Source organism: Castor canadensis, chromosome 14 (assembly GCF_047511655.1).
Source record: "Castor canadensis chromosome 14, mCasCan1.hap1v2, whole genome shotgun sequence".
Lineage (NCBI taxonomy): Eukaryota > Metazoa > Chordata > Mammalia > Rodentia > Castoridae > Castor > Castor canadensis.
Genome location: NC_133399.1, coordinates 73,382,938 through 73,402,288, shown reverse-complemented (window position 1 = coordinate 73,402,288; position 19,351 = coordinate 73,382,938). Strand labels below are relative to the sequence as shown.

Genomic DNA, 19,351 nt, shown 5'->3' with positions numbered 1-19,351 from the left:
AAGACTCCAATCTCATCAACAGAAAAGTCGCCCAGGCAAAAAATTAACAAAGAAACTTCAGAGTTGAACTGAAGTTTCTTTGAGCAAATGAAACTTAACAGATCAAATGAACTTAACAGAAATCTATACAATATTCCACCCAACAGCTGTGGAAAACATGTTCTTCTCAGCAGGTCAAAGAATGTTCTCCAAAATAGATCACATTCTAGGTGGAAAATAAGTCCTCACAATTACAAATATATATATATATATATATATATATATATTTCTTGCATCTTATCAGATCATAATGGAGTAAAACCAGAAATCAACAGTAAGGAAACCACAGAAAATACACAAAAATATGGAGACTGAATGATCAGTGTATCACTGGGGAAAATAAAAAACTTCCTAAAATTGAACTAAAATGAAACTACTACTTAAAGAGAATCTGTGGGATATAGTCAAGGCAGTTCTCAGTTGCTTTTTTTTTTTTTTGGTGGTACGGGATTTGAACTCAGGACTTCATGCTTGCTAGGCAGGCACTCTACCACTAGGGCTGGTGGAGTGGCTCAAGTGGGAGAGCGCCTGCCTAGCAAGCACAAAGCTTTGAGTTCAAACCATAGTACAAAAAAAACAAACAACAAAAAAACCCTACCAAAGGACAAACCAAACCCAAAATTAGCATAAGTAAAGATCACAGTTGAAATTAATGAAATAGAAACTAAAGGATCAATGGAACAGAGTTGGTTCTTTGAAAAGATATACAAGATAGAAACCTTTAACCAAACTAACTAAAAGAAAGAGAAGGTCCAAATTAATAAAATTAGAGGTGAAGAGGACATTATAACAAGATACCACTGAAATTCAGAGGATCATTAGAGAATATTTTTAAAAATTATATTCTAATAAATTTGAAAAACTAGATAAATTTCTAGACACATATTACCTACCAAAATTGAACCAAAGGGACATATATATATGTAACCTAAATGGATCTACAACAATCAATGAGATTGAAGCAGTAATAAAGTAGCTTCTGACAAAGAAAATGCCAGGACTCGGTGGATTCACTGCTGAATTCTACCTAACTTTTAAAGAATTAACACCAATGCTTCTCAAAACCATTCCATAAAATAGAAAAGGAAGAAATACTTCCAAATTCATTCTACAAAGCCAGTACTACCATGATACCAAAACTGGATAAAAACAGAACAGAAACTATAGACTAATTTCTTTGATGAATATAGATGCAAAAATCTTCCATAAAATCCCTGCAAATCTAATTGAACAAAACTTTAAAAAGATCATATACCACAATCAACTTGGTTTCAGACCAGGAATACAAGGACAGTTCAACATGTGCAAATCAATATATGTAACACAGTACATAAACAGAATCAAGAATAAAAACCACATGATCATCTCAATAGATGCAGAAAAAAATCTCTGACAAAATCCAATATCCCTTCACGATAAAAGCTCTGAAGAAACAGGAACAGAAAGATCATGCCTTAACATAAGAAAGGGTATGTATATCAAACCAATGACCAACATTATACTAAGTGGAAGAAAACTGAAAGCATTTCCTCTAAAATCAGGAAAAAAGAGTGTCAACTCTAACAACTCTTACTCAATATAGTACTTCGGATCTCAGGTAGAAAAGTAAGGCAAGAAAAAGAGATAAGAGGGCACAAATAGGAAAAGAAGCCATCCCTGTTTTCAGATAATAAATAACTCTACTTAAGAAAAGTTTTAATGCAGGAAATATATTTGATATGAAAAAGAAGACTACTGGTGTGGAAATTTTATCTGGTGATTAGTTTTTAAAACAACCAAAATCAAGGACTGTAAATTGCTGATCTAATGTTTTTGTGGTTTTTTGGGGGGTTTACTATTGTTGTTATGGGAACATGTAGAATTATTTCTCTCTTATATGTGCGCATCAAAGGCATTTGTAGGCACAGAGGTTCATTCTATTCCTTAATTTTCAGAAACTGAACCGGCTAGTGACAACAGGGAATCTGAGGAAGAAAGCAGACATGTAAAGACAGGGAATATTAGAGTAACAATCAGTGTTGTGCAACCACAACACAAAATGCTGGCTGCTCCAGTCGAGGTGACCAGGGAACCTCATTTGTGTAGTGAAATAAGTGAAATCCAGAGCCAATACCTCTTGACAGATGAGTTTTTATACACTAAAAATGGACATAAAACTTGCCAGTTTTTGAGTAAATATGAGAATGTTTTCTACATTATGTATGCATTATTCACACATTCTATTTTCTGTATTTTATGATGCTTTGACATCTTAAAAAGCTTGCTAGTTAGGACAAGCCCATCCCAGTTCAGAGGTCCAGCTTTCTTAGAGATTAGTAGTAAAGGCCAGGCCAGAAACAGGTCTTTCATGAGATAATGCCAACCAATGCCTCATCTAATTCTTACACCTCAGTATTTTCCCTGGTTTGCATCGTCCCAGAAAAGGTACCAGGCAACTAGATACCACCCTTATAGCCCAAACTACGCCTTTCCTCAGGAAACCTCAATAAAGGCTTTAGTTAGCTTTCCTGGGCTCCTGTCTTCTGTCTCCTGACAAAAATCTGATGTCTCCCCTATGACCCTATGTGCCATGTGCTTTGAGCACAATAGATTTCTTCCTCCCAAGTCTCATTCTCATTTCTCCTCTACATACAGACTTTACTAGACTGTATCTAACATTTATAGTCTCAGAACAAAATATAAAGGTAATAAAGAAATAATAAAGCAAATGTATGTATACTGTAAGAAAAATCGTCTTAGCCAGGAACCAGTGGCTCACACATGTAATTCCAGCTATTCAGGAGGCAGAGATCAGGAGTATCATGGTTCAAAGCCAGTCCTGGGCAAATAGTTCATGAGATCCAATCTCTAAAATACCCAACGCAAAATGAGTGCCTGCCTGGCAAGTAAGGCCTTGAGTTCAAACCCTAGTACCACTGAGGGAAAAAAATGGTCTCAAGTGAAATCTTTTTGGCTAGAATATGTCATTTTTTCCTATCATTTTTTTATAGTACAACCGTCAAATAAGTCATAATGCTGGCATAAATTAGAAAGTGTAAGTGATTATCTCAATTTAAATAAAAAGGCAATTCAAGGTTGTATGTAGGATATACATTTATTAACAGTGAAAAAGCATTTATCAAAGTGAATTGTTACAAAATACACAGTACCGCCACAGTCACAGTCTGGCTAGCTCTAATTTAGGTATTATCTCAACCTGTGTAAGCGTCTACCTCCTTCATTTTGAACTTTTCTTCCTCTACCTCTAACCAAAGTTTTAACTTATAAATTAAGACAAGCAGGACTATTTAATGTCTAACACCCTTTAAAAATAGTTACTAAGGAAAATATTAATCTCAATCCCTGTGTATTTTAAAACTAAATTATCTATTAAAACAGGAAGACAAGAGACTAGCTATCAGTTGTAACACAAGTCAAAATACGCTGGTTTGAAAGGTTTATAGGTACCATGGTAAAAAGTAATGTATTAATTTCATTTTTTCCTCTGACTCTGTCTTTTCTGGTTTGTTTTGGAGACTAGATCTTGTTGTATAGTCCAGGCTAGCCTGGAAATCACTATGTAGTTCAAGGTGGCCTCAAACTGAAAATCCTCCTATCTTGGCCTCCTGAGTACAGGGAGTACAGACATGCAACACTGTGCCCAGACTCCTATCTATCTTTAATATGCATGCAGACAAAGAGCAAGAGAGAGCTGCAATATGTAAGGCCTGGCTTGAGTACCAAAATGAAGTCTCTCCCTCTTCTTGTTTAGTTAGAAAATATAGAATTTGCCTATACATATAATGAAAATTATTGTTCCAACGTCACTAAAGTCACTCCAACTCGGCAAAAGTTCCTGATTGTGGATTGGTAATTTTCCAAATAGGTATTAAAGTTGAAAGTATAGGTCTAACGTAATTTAAGTTAAGGAACAATACAATAAGTATCCTCATAGGAAAATCCTCACTCCCTATTCCCTATTTGGATATTATAGCTTATACTAAGATAGTGAGCAAGTCAGACTTTAAAAGGAATATCAAACAAGTTCTTTTCTTGTAAATTGTTAACAAATTTTAAAGACTACATGGAGCTCAGAACTAATTATTATTCTAGCTTTACTCAGGGAAGAACCTGTAAGATTAACTTATATATTGTTAACTTGTTCTGTGATATTTTACTGGGCCTATGGCAAGTATGGGATAAGAAGGAAAATCATCTTTTAAAATTGGTTTACTTGAAGAAGTCAATACTTCAATACCTCACCTGTGAACCTGCTTCTCTCTCACTAGGTTTTGGTTTCAAATTATCATCTCAAAAGGCAAATTTGTCCAAAGGCATACAAAATCTTAATTCTGTTACATAAATTTAGTTCTATTTATCACTACATAAAAGAAATTGGATTTTAATTTTAAATTAATTAGAATTTTACTTGGCTGCAGAAATACTATCTAATTATATAAAGCTTAGTTTAAAAATTGTAGACTGAGGCAACATAGATAGGATTTGAAATTCTGGAAAGTATTCACCTAATAGATAATTATGTAAATTCTAGGTACTAAGGTAATACGCTCTAAACTTCTTAGGCAATTTGTATGAATTATTTACACATAATCTATGATAACTTCGCAAATAATCCTGGCTACCTTTTTTTTTTGGTGGGGCTAGGATTTGAACTCAGGACTTCAGAGTTGCAAAGCAGGTACTCTACCTCTTGAGCCACACCTCCAGCACCCTGGTTACCTTTGTAATCCTCCCTGTTCTTACAGAGGACCAGCTGGTAGCTAAGAGAACATTAAACCCAATGGCAGCAACACTGGCATTAATTAATAAAAGACTGGCTTTAGAATAAATAATATATCTAATTATGTATAACAGTAATTTGTTGTATAGCATTCAACATAATTTCCAAAAAAGATACTTTACGGGTTAAGTTCAAACTTTATTTAAAACTACATTTTAAACTTAACACTACCAAACATCACAATGAGAAAAATGAAGACCATAAAAGAAAAGAAACAAACAAATGAGTGAACAAACAAATAAAAAAACCACAGTGTATCAAGGCTTGAATCAGTCCAGGATTCGTTTTCTGATGTTTTAAACTGCCATGGGCAGAAATTAGAACACCTATTAAAAATGCAGTGTCAAACTAATTTACATTTTTATGTAGAACAAAGCAGATGTTTATTTAGTGTCATTTTCATATATGCACTGACTATGTAAAGAGAGAGTTAGATGAGTCTCTGAAGAAATCTTACACGCTCTGGGCTCCCACTGCTTCTGAAAAACAGAATAATAATTAATGTTTTATAAATATGTACTGAATTAAGATGTTACTTATTAATTTTACTCTTAATATTCTCTTCTGTAAAAGCTTTTACTTTTCATATAAGGTTATTGTAAAGGAAATCCTAATTTATCTAGCATTCCCTGATAACAAACAGTGAAAGAGAATAGGTGAGGGTTTCTGTTTCATGATGGCAGACTGAGCAGATACTTCTTGTAGGTACAAAATCCTCACCAGAAAAAAAGGAACTGTAAAAATGATTAACTGCAGACAAACAAAAGAGCAGCTGGAAAGAACAGAGAACAAGAGATACTACCAAATTACCAGAATGCCCAAAGCAGATGGGAACATACTGGAAAAGAGGAGGGAGCTATAGCCTAGCACATTAGGACAGGTTGCAGTTGATATGGGTGCCATGTACTAAAACAGAACCGAGGCTTTAACTGAATGAAGGTCTGGTATCTGAATGGTCAGCTTTTTCTTTTCACCCTATTTCCAGAAGAACAAAAAGAAGGAAAAAAAAAAAAATACATGATTTTAAACAAATGATGAACTGATGGAGAATAACAAAAAGAAAATCCTTTAATCTTAATGCAAAAAACATTCTGGAGTGACTCTAACACCCAAAGAAAGAAATTTGACACTATCACATGGCTTTATAATAAATGTTACTTATACAGAAAAATAGGAGATTAAGTATATTAAGATTTAATTATCAGTTATAAAAACAAAATGTATGTTTACTTAAAACTATAAGAGATAAACTGAACAAAAAGACAAAAGCAAAGAGAGAAGAGCAGAAAGGTAATGACCAAAGCTGATAGAAATAGGAAAGTGTGTGTATTTAAAATAACAAAGGTAAAAAACAAAAAGTCAAAAATAATATGAACCTACTTGTTATAGGAGAGATGAGAACTATTATATGAATTTTAAATATTAAGAGAAATCATAAAACATTATAAAGAATAGATCTGAAGAAATAAAAAGTAGTAATTAAAAGAAGTGGGTATATGATATTCACCATTAGCTCTTTTGTATCTTTCTTTGTTAAACTATGTGCATGTATATTTATTTCACTAAAGGATCTGAACTAAAATTTTTACAGAATGCATCATTTCCAATAGTAGACAACTTAAATCTTCCAAGTACTAGCAGCACATTTGAAAAACAAAATGGTTAAGCTCATGGTTCAATAAAATTAGAATTGGTAACTTTTACCAGGTTCTTTCAGTGTCTGAGAATTTCCAGCTAATTCTTCAGTCTGCATTTCACATATTTCACCAGATAAATGGTTTTTCTGTTCTTCTTCTACCATTTTCTTCCTTAGATCTGCCTTGGGAATGAAAATTAAAAATATAAATCATGTTTTCATCACAACAATATTTGTTATATAAAGACAATTTAATTAAAGAGCCAAATACCTCTGAATATATTGTCAATTTGAGTGGTAAATCTTCAACTTTCACAAAGTCTTCTTCATCAGACTTTTGACTTATATTACCAGATTCTGCTTCCTGTAAAATATATTTAATGAAAAAAAAAAAAACAAAAACAAACCTGCATTCTCCCTCTGGAGTCATCTATGCCAAGAAATAGAGTGCATTCTTATATAGCAGCAATTCTATCATGTTTGGTTCTTCTATACTCAAGATTTTTTAAATCAAATCAGAAACTGGTAGTTCATAAGAAGGGCTACAGCTGCGAGCATACTGTTGCGCTTTTGGCTCAGCGCCGGTGGCTCATGCCTGTAATCCTAGCTACTGAGGAGGTGGAGATCGGGAGAACCAGAGTTCGAGGTCAGCCTGGGGAAACGGTTGGTGAGACCCTACCTCAAAAAAACCTAATACAAAACAGGGCTGGCAGAGTGGCTCAAGTGGTAGGGTGCTTGCTTAGCAAGCATGCAGCCCCGAGTTCAAACCACAGTATTGCCAAAAACAAAACAAAACAAAGAAACAAAAGCCCTATACAGTAACAATCCCTCCCTCCCTCTTCTTTCCTTGCTTTTTGGTTTTTTTTTAAACTGTACTGGAGATCAAACCCAGTGCCTTGGCACACAATAGGCAAGTGCTCTATCACTGAGCTATATTCTCAGCCCTTATTTCTTAATGTTTACAGAATGCATCAGAGCTCTATCTAGCAGAACATAGGAATTACAAACTTCTCAGTACTATCAACTCTATTGAGGTTCAGTTATAACCATGAGGTATGAATTTAGCAATTTACTTTTGTGATCATCTCAAACTGTGTTTTCCTTAAACTTGATCTTTCCTCTCTCTAGTTCTTCCTATTATTATTTTTTTAGGGGGTGAGGGTTTGAACTCAGGGCCTTTAGCTTTTTGCCCAAGCCAGCCAGGACCATGATCCTCCTATTTATGTTTTCTACCACTGCTGAGATGGCAGGTGAGCACCACTATGCAGCCAAACTACTGGTTCAAATAAGTTATAACGAAATTTTTCCCTTGGGGTTGGCCTCAAAACACCATCTTCCAGATCTCTGTCTCCAGAGTAATCTACAGGCATGAACCACTGGGACCTGGCCTAGACTTTCCTTTTGCAGTACTGAGGGTTGAACTCAGTTATTTGTATTTGCAGACAGGTATTCTGTCACTTGAGCCAGTCTGCCTCTTAAAATTTTTTTTTATTATACTTCTTTTGGTGGTAATGGAGTTGAACTAAGGACCTTGTACTTGATAGACAGGTGCTATACCATTTGAGCTACTTTTTCTTGCAACGTTCTCACCCATCTGCTATTATTCAGCTTGTATTTTTTACTGATGATACCATTATAATATACCTTCCTTAACAACTCATCATAGTCATCAGATTAATTTTCACAGACCATAAGTTTGACCATTTCACTTTCTTATGTAAAAACTTTCAGTAGGGATCTTTGTCTAAAATTTAAATTCAAGACCCTCTATCATGTAACTTCAAGGTAATTTCAATTGAGTATCTCCTATGCCCACTCTACACACTGGTCAAATAGTGAGAAAAAAATCAGGTAATTTTCAGTTTTAAATTCTAGGTTCAGTGGCAGTGAGACAAAGAAAACAGCTTAACAGAGTTACTTTCCCTTTTTTCTGAGGTATTATGAAATCATAATTATAAATATCTTTAAGAAGAAAACCAATTTAACTTTTAAAAAGTAACGCATATTCCTTAGATATAAAAGTACTTGTTGAATTTAAATACTATGTTATAAATCTTTATTTTTGTTGGTAAGTATAAAACCAAAGGCCCTCAAAATAACCTGCTTTCTATAAAGTTTAATTGAAACAAACTTAACTGTACTTACTATCATTAATGCAGATTTTTCTAGCATATTTTTATGCTGTTCATTGTATAGAGATAAGGGCTTTTACTATCAAAAATTTTTATTTCATACCCCAAATTTAAACCTTGAGATTTATCCAAAAATTATGAAATGTCCTAAATAGCTGAGAAGTCAAAAATGGCTAGGTAGGTGGAATCTAGTCCTTAAAAATGAATGATAGTAATGTCAAACAGGTTGTTTTGGGGTAGGTACCAGTGGATAGGGGGAGGGAAAAGGAGAGGATGAAGAGGTGGTAGTGAATATGTATACATATACTTATACACATGTATGAAAAGGGAAAAATAAAAAAAAGTGATAGAAGGGGTAATTTGATGTATGGAAACATTACTACTCTTTTGTCCAACTAATACATGCTAATAAAAAAATGTAAAAACAAATCTCTTCATGTAAAAAAAAAAGGGTAGGTAGGAGATAGTGATGTATCATTATGACTTCAGATCTGAATATGAAATGAACTCTCTTAATGCTGCCACCTATAATTTATCTCTTTGGTTATCAAAACTATAAATAGCTTGTTCGTTTTGAGATGTTCATCTTAATTTACTATTACTCTTCTGCTAAAGTTGAAATATCAATATGAAATAAAAATGTTTTGACAGGTTCTAAACCTAAATACAAAGTGGAGTTTGATTTACATGCTGAAAAATGTAAAGAAATGTGCGCAGAAACAAAAAGCCAAAATATATGGAATTATAAATGATACATACATAGTCATTCACTAACACTGGAGATTCAGTATCAGGACTTCCAGCCAGAGAGCTCTCAGGGGTTTCCTGAGCAGATTTAACTTCTTTGACTCTAGGCACTAAGGTTTCAATTTCAGTTAAAGGTAATGGCAAAGGGTCAGGCTGTTTAGATGAATCGATAGTGGTAAGCGAGTCCTTAGGGGCAGCACTATTTAAAGGTTGCTCATTTTCCAAGATGTTGAGGTAACAGGGTTTCACAGGAGAATCATCTTCATCACCTGCCATCAAAAGAAAGTTGTAACATCACTGAAATGCAGTAGTTATTAAATTTTATTCTCTACTACATCAAATAAAGACAATATACAGGAATGGAGTAATCAAGACACTTAGAACCCAAAAGAAAAGGCAACTCCAAATTTCCTTTAGCCATGGCTCCCAAATATAGTTGAACAGAACCATCCAGGAACATTTAAAAATGAGACGGCTAGAAGTCACCAGGAATGGGGGGAAAGGAAAGGAGAGAGGAGAGGAGAGGAAAGGGAAGTGGAGGGGAAGGGAAAAGAGAGAAGGGAAGGGGAGGACAGGGGAGGCGAGAACAGAGAAGAAGAAAGGAAAAAAGAAAATTACCCCCATTTACATGTATCTAAAAGATACTCCTTGGAGAATTTTTCTCCAAGTAAACATTTCTTAACTTTAAAAAACCTTCTATTTGCAGAAACAAAGTCCTCTTATATTTTCTACCAAAATTTTTTTAACAGTAGAAAAGTAATTTTTTTTTTATAGTTTTAAGCACACAAAAGGTATTTTAAGTAATCTTAAAACTGAACAGTTGCCGGTGGCTCACACCTGTAATTCTAGTTACTTAGGAGGTTGAGATTGGGAAGATTGTGGTTTAGAGCCAGCCCAGGCAAACAGCTTGTGAGACTCCATTTCCAAAAAAAATAAAGAGAGTAAAATGGACTAGAGGTGTGGCTCATGCAATAGAGCACACTTGCTTTTCAAGTGTGAAGCCCTGAGTTCAAACCCCAGTCCCACCAAAATAAACAGTTTTCTTACCTTTACTAATGGGCTCTTGTTCTGATGGGAAATTTGTGCTTTCTGCTGTTTTTTCAAGGTCATGTTGTAGAACCTAAAAAAGATGTTTTAATAGGAAGGCCTTAAAATATGTGATCACCAAAGAGATGGTTATAATTATATGGTTTTTGTCTAGCCTCAGATCTTCAAACTAGGGAATTTAAAAATACCTTCTAAGATTATTTTAAGGAGGCTTACAAGATGGCTAAGTAAAAAGGTTTACTTTTCTTCTTAGACAAACAAAACAATTCAGAGAACTAGAATAAAATAATTTTATTTTATTATTTTTCTCAGACCATATCTTAAATAAAACCAAAAGATATCTCTCTCTCTCTCTCTATATATATATATATAAACATTAAGAGTAGAGGAGAGGAAGTGAACAGGAGGTGAGGAAGATGAGCAAAGCCAAGTGCCTTCAGCAGGGGGAGGAAACAAAAATTGATATTTACCTTCGTAGAATCTAGAAGATTGTACAAAGGAAGGAAGGAGTAGGGGCTGATGATGAAAACTAGGTGCCAGTGGCAGTAGTTATTTAAAACAGTTCAAGAAAAGCGGGGACTCCTAGGTTCTCATTGCCAAATCTCATAGATTATATTTCAGAGAAAATAATCTATATTTCAGAGAAAATAAATTAGTATGCCCACAACTTGGGGGCGAGGTGGGGTAAAAAAGGCACAAATGAGCATGTGGTAAAATGTCCTACTGAAAGCAGAAGAATTTAGTGCAAGACTATGTAATGTTGGGGCACTCAGCCTCATTCCCGCATTTACTTCCCTAACACCAGCAGTCAAGCTTATTTACACACACAGGCTGGAGAAGAAAAACCTTTCTTTCAAGTTAAACCACTCAAAATAAAAAAAAAATTCACCAAAAAAACCCAACACTGACATTTGGGAGTTTCTTACAAAAAGTTGGCTATCTATCTAAATGCTCTACAGAGAAAAAAAGAACCCAAACCAACTTTTTGGGTATATCATTCTTTAATATAAACATCCAAGTTTCAGCAAATATTTGAAGAAAGCCCACAGGTAGATAAGACATTGCTTATATGAACTAACACAATGCTATAAAAAATAAGCAGAAAAAATTTTAAAAGGTGTTTAGAAGTAAAAAATATGACAGTTGAAATAAAAAGAATTTCATACAAGTTTTAAGGCCAAGGAAATCTTCCAGAAAGTAAAAAAAGATAAAGTAATGGGACAATAATAGGAAAAGAGGAGAAATGAGATGATCAACCCACAAGAGCTAACAATATCTAATAGAGAAGAGAAAATGTGGGGGAAGAAATAAAGAAAATTACCTAGTTGAAGGAAAGGATATAAATTGAAAAAAAAAAAAAATCCACTGAATACCCCATAGAGTACATGGAAAAAAAGCCTCACAACAAAGTCTATTATTAGAAAATTTCAGAATTCTGGGGGAAAAACTTTGGAGTAGGGAGGGGAGAAAAAGAAATACACAAAGGATGACAACTAAGGCCTGGTACTGCGCTACAGCAACACTGGAGCTTAACACAATGAAGTAGCACCTTTAAAGATCTGAGGAAAATATTCTTAACACAGAAGAACTGAAGGAACTGAGATCTTTCTTTTTTCTTTTTTTGTGATACTCGGGCTTGAGCTACTCTGCCAACCCTTTTTTGTAAAGGTTTCTTTTTTTCAAGATATGGTCTCTGGAACTATTTGCTGGGGCTGGGCTTCAAACACGGTCCTCCTATCTCTGCCTCCTGAGTACCTAGGATCACAGGTGTGAGCACCACCACCTGGCTAAGATTTTCTTAGACGTGCTACATCTCAAAAGACTTATGTTTTATGCACTTTTTCAAAGTTACTTTCTAGAAGATATGTTCCCTTAAAATGAGGCCATTAAATAAGAAAGAGAAAGACAAAAGATTGGATTCTAGAAACAAGTATGAAAAAGAAGATAAATGAACAAACAGGATTTCTAAGGTGGTAGTTATTCATTAGATCTAAAGAATAGCCAAATGTAGAATGTAGCAGGGTAGGGAAATGTTCAAGGAAGGAAAAAAATGTGAAATTTAGTTCATGTACAAAATTCTGCTGGGAGGTTTATTCAGCTACTGAAGGATGTATCAGAAAACCTGGAATATGTTCAAAGAAAATCAACAAAAATTGAAAGAATTATTAAATTAAGAAGAAAGGTGGGGGCTGGGGATATAGCTGAGTGGTTAAGCGTTTGCCTAGCATACACAAGGCCCTGGGTTTAATCCCTAGCAAAACACACACACACAAATAAAGGTGTATGAAGTTAAGCGGTAACAATGTGTACTTGGTTTAGCAGTCAGTAATATTTACAGAGTTTGGTTAAATCTAAATATTTGGTTAAGTGTAAGTTTAACCAAAACATACACAATTCAGAAATATGGAGGCAAATACTAGAAGAAATTACACAAGGTGTTGCCTTTTGAGTAGGATGAGGTAAAGGTAGAAAAGGAAATGATCTTATTTTTGTGATCGAACTATGGTCATGTAAAAGAAAAACATAGTAGATTCCAAGATGGCGGCTAGAGGTAGGAAGCAAAAAGCGACCCTCCTATAGTGAAATCTTGGAGAGACGCTGGAGACACACTTTGCAGGCATAATCACCGAGAAAAGGCATAACTTTGACCCCTCCACATCTCCAGCCGGTGCAGAGAATCTCCACTTCACGTTAAACGGAGAAACGAGGAGGGCCCCCGGGACCGCCAGTGGCTGGCGCCCATACGGCTTGGGAAGACGTGGACCAGGTGGGCTTCGCGGTACTGCGGTAGCCCCACAGACAAGCCTGGGCCAGAGCAGCATAGCCCCTGGACAGACTGACCTCCACCGGGGAAAAAAAAAAGAGAAACTGAGTAATAAGCAATAACAACAGTTAAGACACGCTGGAAAGAGGGTGGGGCGCCCTGAGTGCTGAAGATTGGGGGAAGGTAAGCCTTCCTGGGAGTGTAAATAAACAAGCCGGGTGGGCTGGAGAGGCTCTGGCGGAGCGGGGCGCGCACCCAGCAACCAGGAGTGGGGACTCTTGTGAAAGTGGCAGTGGGAGGAAATTGTTGTTAATTAAACAACTCAAGACCTGTGAAAAGAAAATGTAAGAACTCACTGACTCCATGAAAAGACCAAACTTGAGAATCATGGGCATCGAAGAAGGAGAAGAGGTGCAAGCGAAGGGAATGCGCAATATATTCAACAAAATAATAACGGAAAATTTCCCAAATCTAGAGAAAGATATTCCCATACAAATGCAAGAGGCCTCCAGGACACCAAACAGACCAGATCAAAATAGAACTACTCCACGACATATCATCATTAAAACAACAAGTTCAGAAACTAAGGAAAGAATATTGAAGGCTGTAAGAGAGAAAAAACAAGTAACATACAAGGGTAAACCCATCAAAATCACAGCAGACTTCTCAACAGAAACATTAAAAGCAAGAAGAGCGTGGGGTGAGATCTTCCGGGCACTGAATGAAAATAACTTCAACCCCAGGATACTCTACCCAGCAAAGCTATCATTCAAAATAGATGGAGCAATAAAAGTCTTCCATGATAAGCAGAAACTAAAACAATATGTGACCACAAAGCCACCATTACAAAAGATTCTGCAAGGGATCCTGCACACAGAAAGTGACACCCAACTTAACCATGAAAAGGCAGGCAGCACCAAACCACAGGATAAGAAAAAGCAAGACAGTAGAGAGTAACATCAAGTTACATACACACAATCAAACCTTCAAACAACTAAGACAACTAAATGGCAGGAATCACCACATACCTATCAGTACTAAGGCTTAATGTTAATGGACTTAATTCACCCATCAAAAGACACCGTTTGACAAAATGGATTAAAAAAGAAGATCCAACAATTTGTTGCTTACAGGAGACTCATCTCACTGACAGAAATAAGCATATGCTTAGGATGAAAGGCTGGAAGAAGATTTACCAAGCCAATGGCCCCCGAAAACAAGCAGGAGTAGCAATACTTATCTCTGACAAAGTAGACTTCAAACCTACATTGATCAAACGAGATAAAGAAGGACATTCCATACTAATAAAAGGGGAAATAGACCAAAAGGAAATAATAATCATCAATCTGTATGCCCCCAATGTCAACGCACCCAATTTCATCAAACACACCCTGAAAGACCTAAAAGCATATATAAACGCCAACACAGTGGTTGTGGGAGACTTTAACACCCCATTATCATCAATAGATAGGTCATCCAAACAAAAACTCAATAAAGAAATCCAACATCTAAAATATGCAATAGATCAAGTGGACCTAGTAGATGTCTACAGAACATTTAATCCAACCTCTACACAATATACATTCTTCTCAGCGGCCCATGGAACCTTCTCCAAAATAGATCATGTCCTAGGGCACAAAGCAAGCCTCAGCAAATATAAGAAAATAGAAATAATACCGTGCATACTATCTGACCACAATGCAGTAAAAGTAGAACTCAACAACAAAAGTAAAGACAAAAAACATACAAACAGCTGGAAACTAAATAACTCATTACTTAATGAAGAATGGATCATCGATGCAATAAAAGAGGAAATTAAAAAGTTCCTGGAAGTCAATGAAAATGAAAACACAACCTACCGGAACCTATGGGACACAGCTAAGGCAGTCTTGAGAGGAAAGTTTATAGCCATGAGTGCATATATTAAAAAGATTGAAAGATCCCAAATCAATGACCTAATGATACATCTCAAACTCCTAGAAAAACAAGAACAAGCAAATCCCAAAACAAATAGAAGGAGAGAAATAATAAAAATAAGAGCTGAAATCAACGAAATAGAAACCAAAAAAACCATACAAAGAATTAATGAAACAAAAAGTTGGTTCTTTGAAAAAATAAACAAGATCGATAGACCCCTGGCAAACCTGACTAAAATGAGGAAAGAAAAAACTCAAATTAGTAGAATTAGGAATGCAAAAGGGGAGATAACAACAAACACCATGGAAGTCCAGGAAATCATCAGAGACTACTTTGAGAACCTATATTCAAATAAATTTGAAAATCTAAAAGAAATGGAAAGATTTCTAGATACATATGATCATCCAAAACTGAACCAAGAGGAAATTAATCACCTGAATAGACCTATAACACAAAATGAAATTGAAGCAGCAATCAAGAGTCTCCCCAAAAAGAAAAGTCCAGGACCTGATGGATTCTCTGCTGAATTCTATCAGACCTTTAAAGAAGAACTGATGCCAACCCTCCTTAAACTGTTCCATGAAATAGAAAGGGAAGGAAAACTGCCTAACACATTTTATGAAGCCAGTATTACATTTCTCCCCAAACCAGGCAAAGACACTTCCAAAAAGGAGAACTACAGGCCAATCTCCTTAATGAACATTGATGCAAAAATCCTCAACAAAATAATGGCAAACCAAATTCCGCAACACATCAAAAAGATTATTCACCATGACCAGGTAGGCTTCATCCCAGGAATGCAGGGGTGGTTCAACATACGAAAATCAATAAACGTAATAAACCACATTAACAGAAGCAAAGACAAAAACCACTTGATCATCTCAATAGATGCAGAAAAAGCCTTTGATAAGATCCAACACCATTTCATGAGAAAATCTCTAAGAAAACTAGGAATAGAAGGAAAGTTCCTCAACATTATAAAAGCTATATATGACAAACCTACAGCCAGCATTATACTTAACGGAGAAAAATTAAAACCATTCCCTCTAAAATCAGGAACCAGACAAGGATGCCCACTATCTCCACTCCTATTCAACATAGTACTAGAATTCCTAGCCAGAGCAATTAGGCAAGAAGAAGGAATAAGAGGAATACAAATAGGTAAAGAAACTGTCAAAATATCCCTATTTGCAGACGACATGATCCTATACCTTAAAGACCCAAAAAACTCTACTCAGAAGCTTCTAGACATCATCAATAGCTATAGCAAGGTAGCAGGATATAAAATCAACGTAGAAAAATCATTAGCATTTCTATACACTAACAATGAGCAAATGGAAAAAGAATGTATGAAAACAATTCCATTTACAATAGCCTCAAACAAAATCAAATACCTAGGTGTAAACCTAACAAAAGATGTGAAAGACCTCTACAAGGAAAACTATACACTTCTGAAGAAAGAGATTGAGGAAGACTATAGAAAGTGAAGAGATCTCCCATGCTCATGGATTGGTAGAATCAACATAGTAAAAATGTCGATACTCCCAAAAGTAATCTACATGTTTAATGCAATTCCCATCAAAATTCCAATGACATTCATTAAAGAGATTGAAAAATCTACTGTTAAATTTATATGGAAACACAAGAGGCCACGAATAGCCAAGGCAATACTCAGTCAAAAGAACAATGCAGAAGGTATCACAATACTTGACTTCAAACTATATTACAAAGCAATAACAATAAAAACAGCATGGTACTGGCACAAAAACAGACATGAAGACCAGTGGAACAGAATAGAGGACCCAGATATGAAGCCACACAACTATAAGCAACTTATCTTTGACAAAGGAGCTAAAAATATACAATGGAGAAATAGCAGCTTCTTCAACAAAAACTGCTGGGAAAACTGGTTAGCAGTCTGCAAAAAACTGAAACTAGATCCATGTATATCACCCTATACCAATATTAACTCAAAATGGATCAAGGATCTTAATATCAGACCCCAAACTCTTAAGTTGATACAAGAAAAAGTAGGAAATACTCTGGAGTTAGTAGGTATAGGTAAGACCTTTCTCAATGAAACCCCAGCAGCACAGCAACTAAGAGATAGCATAGATAAATGGGACCTCATAAAACTAAAAAGCTTCTGCTCAACAAAAGAAATGGTCTCTAAACTGAAAAGAACACCCACAGAGTGGGAGAAAATATTTGCCAACTATACATCAGACAAAGGACTGATAACCAGAATATACAGGGAACTTAAAAAACTAAATTCTCCCAAAACTAATGAACCAATAAAGAAATGGGCAAGTGAACTAAACAGAACTTTCTCAAAAGAAGAAATTCAAATGGCCAAACAACACATGAAAAAATGCTCACCATCTCTAGCAATAAAGGAAATGCAAATTAAAATCACGCTAAGATTCCACCTACCCCTGTTAGAATAGCCATCATCAGCAACACCACCAACAACAGGTGTTGGCGAGGATGCGGGGAAAAAGGAACCCTCTTACACTGTTGGTGGGAATATAGACTAGTATAACCACTCTGGAAAAAAATTTGGAGGCTACTTAAAAAGCTGGACATCGATCTACCATTTGATCCAGCAATACCACTCTTGGGGATATACCCAAAAGACTGTTACTCCAGAGGCACCTGCACATCCATGTTTATTGCGGCACTATTCACAATAGCCAAGTTATGGAAACAGCCAAGATGCCCCAGCACTGACAAATGGATTAAGAAAATGTGGTATCTATACACAATGGAATTTTATGCAGCCATGAAGAAGAATGAAATGTTATCATTCGCTGGTAAATGGATGGAATTGGAGAACATCATTCTGAGTGAGGTTAGCCTGGCTCAAAAAACTAAAAATCGTATGTTCTCCCTCATATGTGGACATTAGATCAAGGGCAAACACAACAAGGGGATTGGACTATGAGCACATGATAAAAGCGAGAGCACACAAGGGAGGGGTGAGGATAGGTAAGACACCTAAAAAACTAGCTAGCATTTGTTGCCCTTAACGCAGAGAAACTAAAGCAGATACCTTAAAGCAACTGAGGCCAATAGGAAAAGGGGAACAGGTACTAGAGAAAAGGTTAGATCAAAAAGAATTAACCTAGAAGGTAACACCCACGCACAGGAAATCAATGTGAGTCAATGCCCTGTATAGCTATCCTTATCTCAACCAGCAAAAACCCTTGTTCCTTCCTATTATTGCTTATACTCTCTCTACAACAAAATTAGAAATAAGGGCGAAATAGTTTCTGCTGGTTATTGAGGAGGGGGGAGAGGGAGGTGGCGGAGTGGGTGGTAAGGGAGGCGGTGGGGGCAGGAGGGAGAAATGAACCAAGCCTTGTATGCACATATGAATAATAAAAGAAAAATGAAAAAAAAAAAAAGAAAAACATAGTGATTTTAAAAAACCCTAGATGTTCTAAAGTATCTCACAGTTTTTAAGACTTCTTACAAAATAATTTTTTAAACATTGTTAAATACAAAATTAAAATACAAATTCTAATAAATACATTAAAGAGGTCGTACGCCTAAAAACAAGAATGGGAAAAACTAATTTTGACATCTTCCAGAAGACTCTGTCTTTCAAGAGTTGAAGTAATACTAATGGAAAGTATGTTTATCTATTGTGGAATACCTCACTGTCATGTTCATTTTCTTCTGTCGTTTCAGTGTTAGCCTGAAGTGAAGTCTGGACATCTACAGGTCTTTCTTCAAACTCTTCTATTTCTTCATCCTCATTCTCATCTTCTCCACTTCCATAATTAGTTAAAGCCTGAGTTTCAGCTTTAGACAAATCTAAGTTGATTAATACACAAATTTTTAGTAAATTTCACAAAATTCTTTTTTTCCCCCTTTGAAGATGGGGTCTTACTATGTTGCTCAGGCTGGTATCACATTCCTAGACTCAAGATATCCTCCCTCCTCCCACCTCAGCCTTCAGACTACAGGTATACACCACACCCACATCATTTAATCCTAATAATGGCTACCATTTACTGCATTCAGACTGTATTTGAAATCTTCAAATCGGTAAGTACTAGAAACTGGTACAGAAAGGACAGTTTTTTTTTTTTTTTAAATATGAGACAGGATACCACTATGCAGCTCAAGCTGATCTCAAATTAATGATCCTCTTGCCTCTGTCTCCCAAGTGCTGGGATTACAAGCATAAGCCACCATGCCTGGCCAGGTAATTAATCAGGGTCATACACCTAATAGTCAGAATTATACAATGGAATTAAAATTCAGAGTTGACATTTAATTCT

General features: G+C 35.7%; 1 protein-coding gene across 17 annotated transcripts in view; it reads right to left on the bottom strand.

Annotated features, from left to right (window-relative positions):
- Positions 1-3,114: 3,114 nt before the first annotated feature.
- The window catches only part of Pcm1 (pericentriolar material 1), an 86,819-nt gene continuing 70,582 nt past the window's right edge, over positions 3,115-19,351 (bottom strand). For 16 of the 17 annotated variants that reach the window (XM_074054766.1, XM_074054765.1, XM_074054772.1 and 13 more), the window contains 6 exons: positions 18,721-18,881; positions 10,382-10,454; positions 9,347-9,603; positions 6,727-6,819; positions 6,524-6,638; positions 3,115-5,298 (listed from right to left, as the gene is read on the bottom strand). In XM_074054766.1, the coding sequence (XP_073910867.1) occupies positions 5,273-5,298; positions 6,524-6,638; positions 6,727-6,819; positions 9,347-9,603; positions 10,382-10,454; positions 18,721-18,881 (725 nt within the window). In that variant the 3' untranslated portion in view covers positions 3,115-5,272. The remainder of the gene's footprint in view (positions 5,299-6,523; positions 6,639-6,726; positions 6,820-9,346; positions 9,604-10,381; positions 10,455-18,720; positions 18,882-19,351) is intronic. The other variant, XM_074054771.1, reaches the window with a different exon arrangement.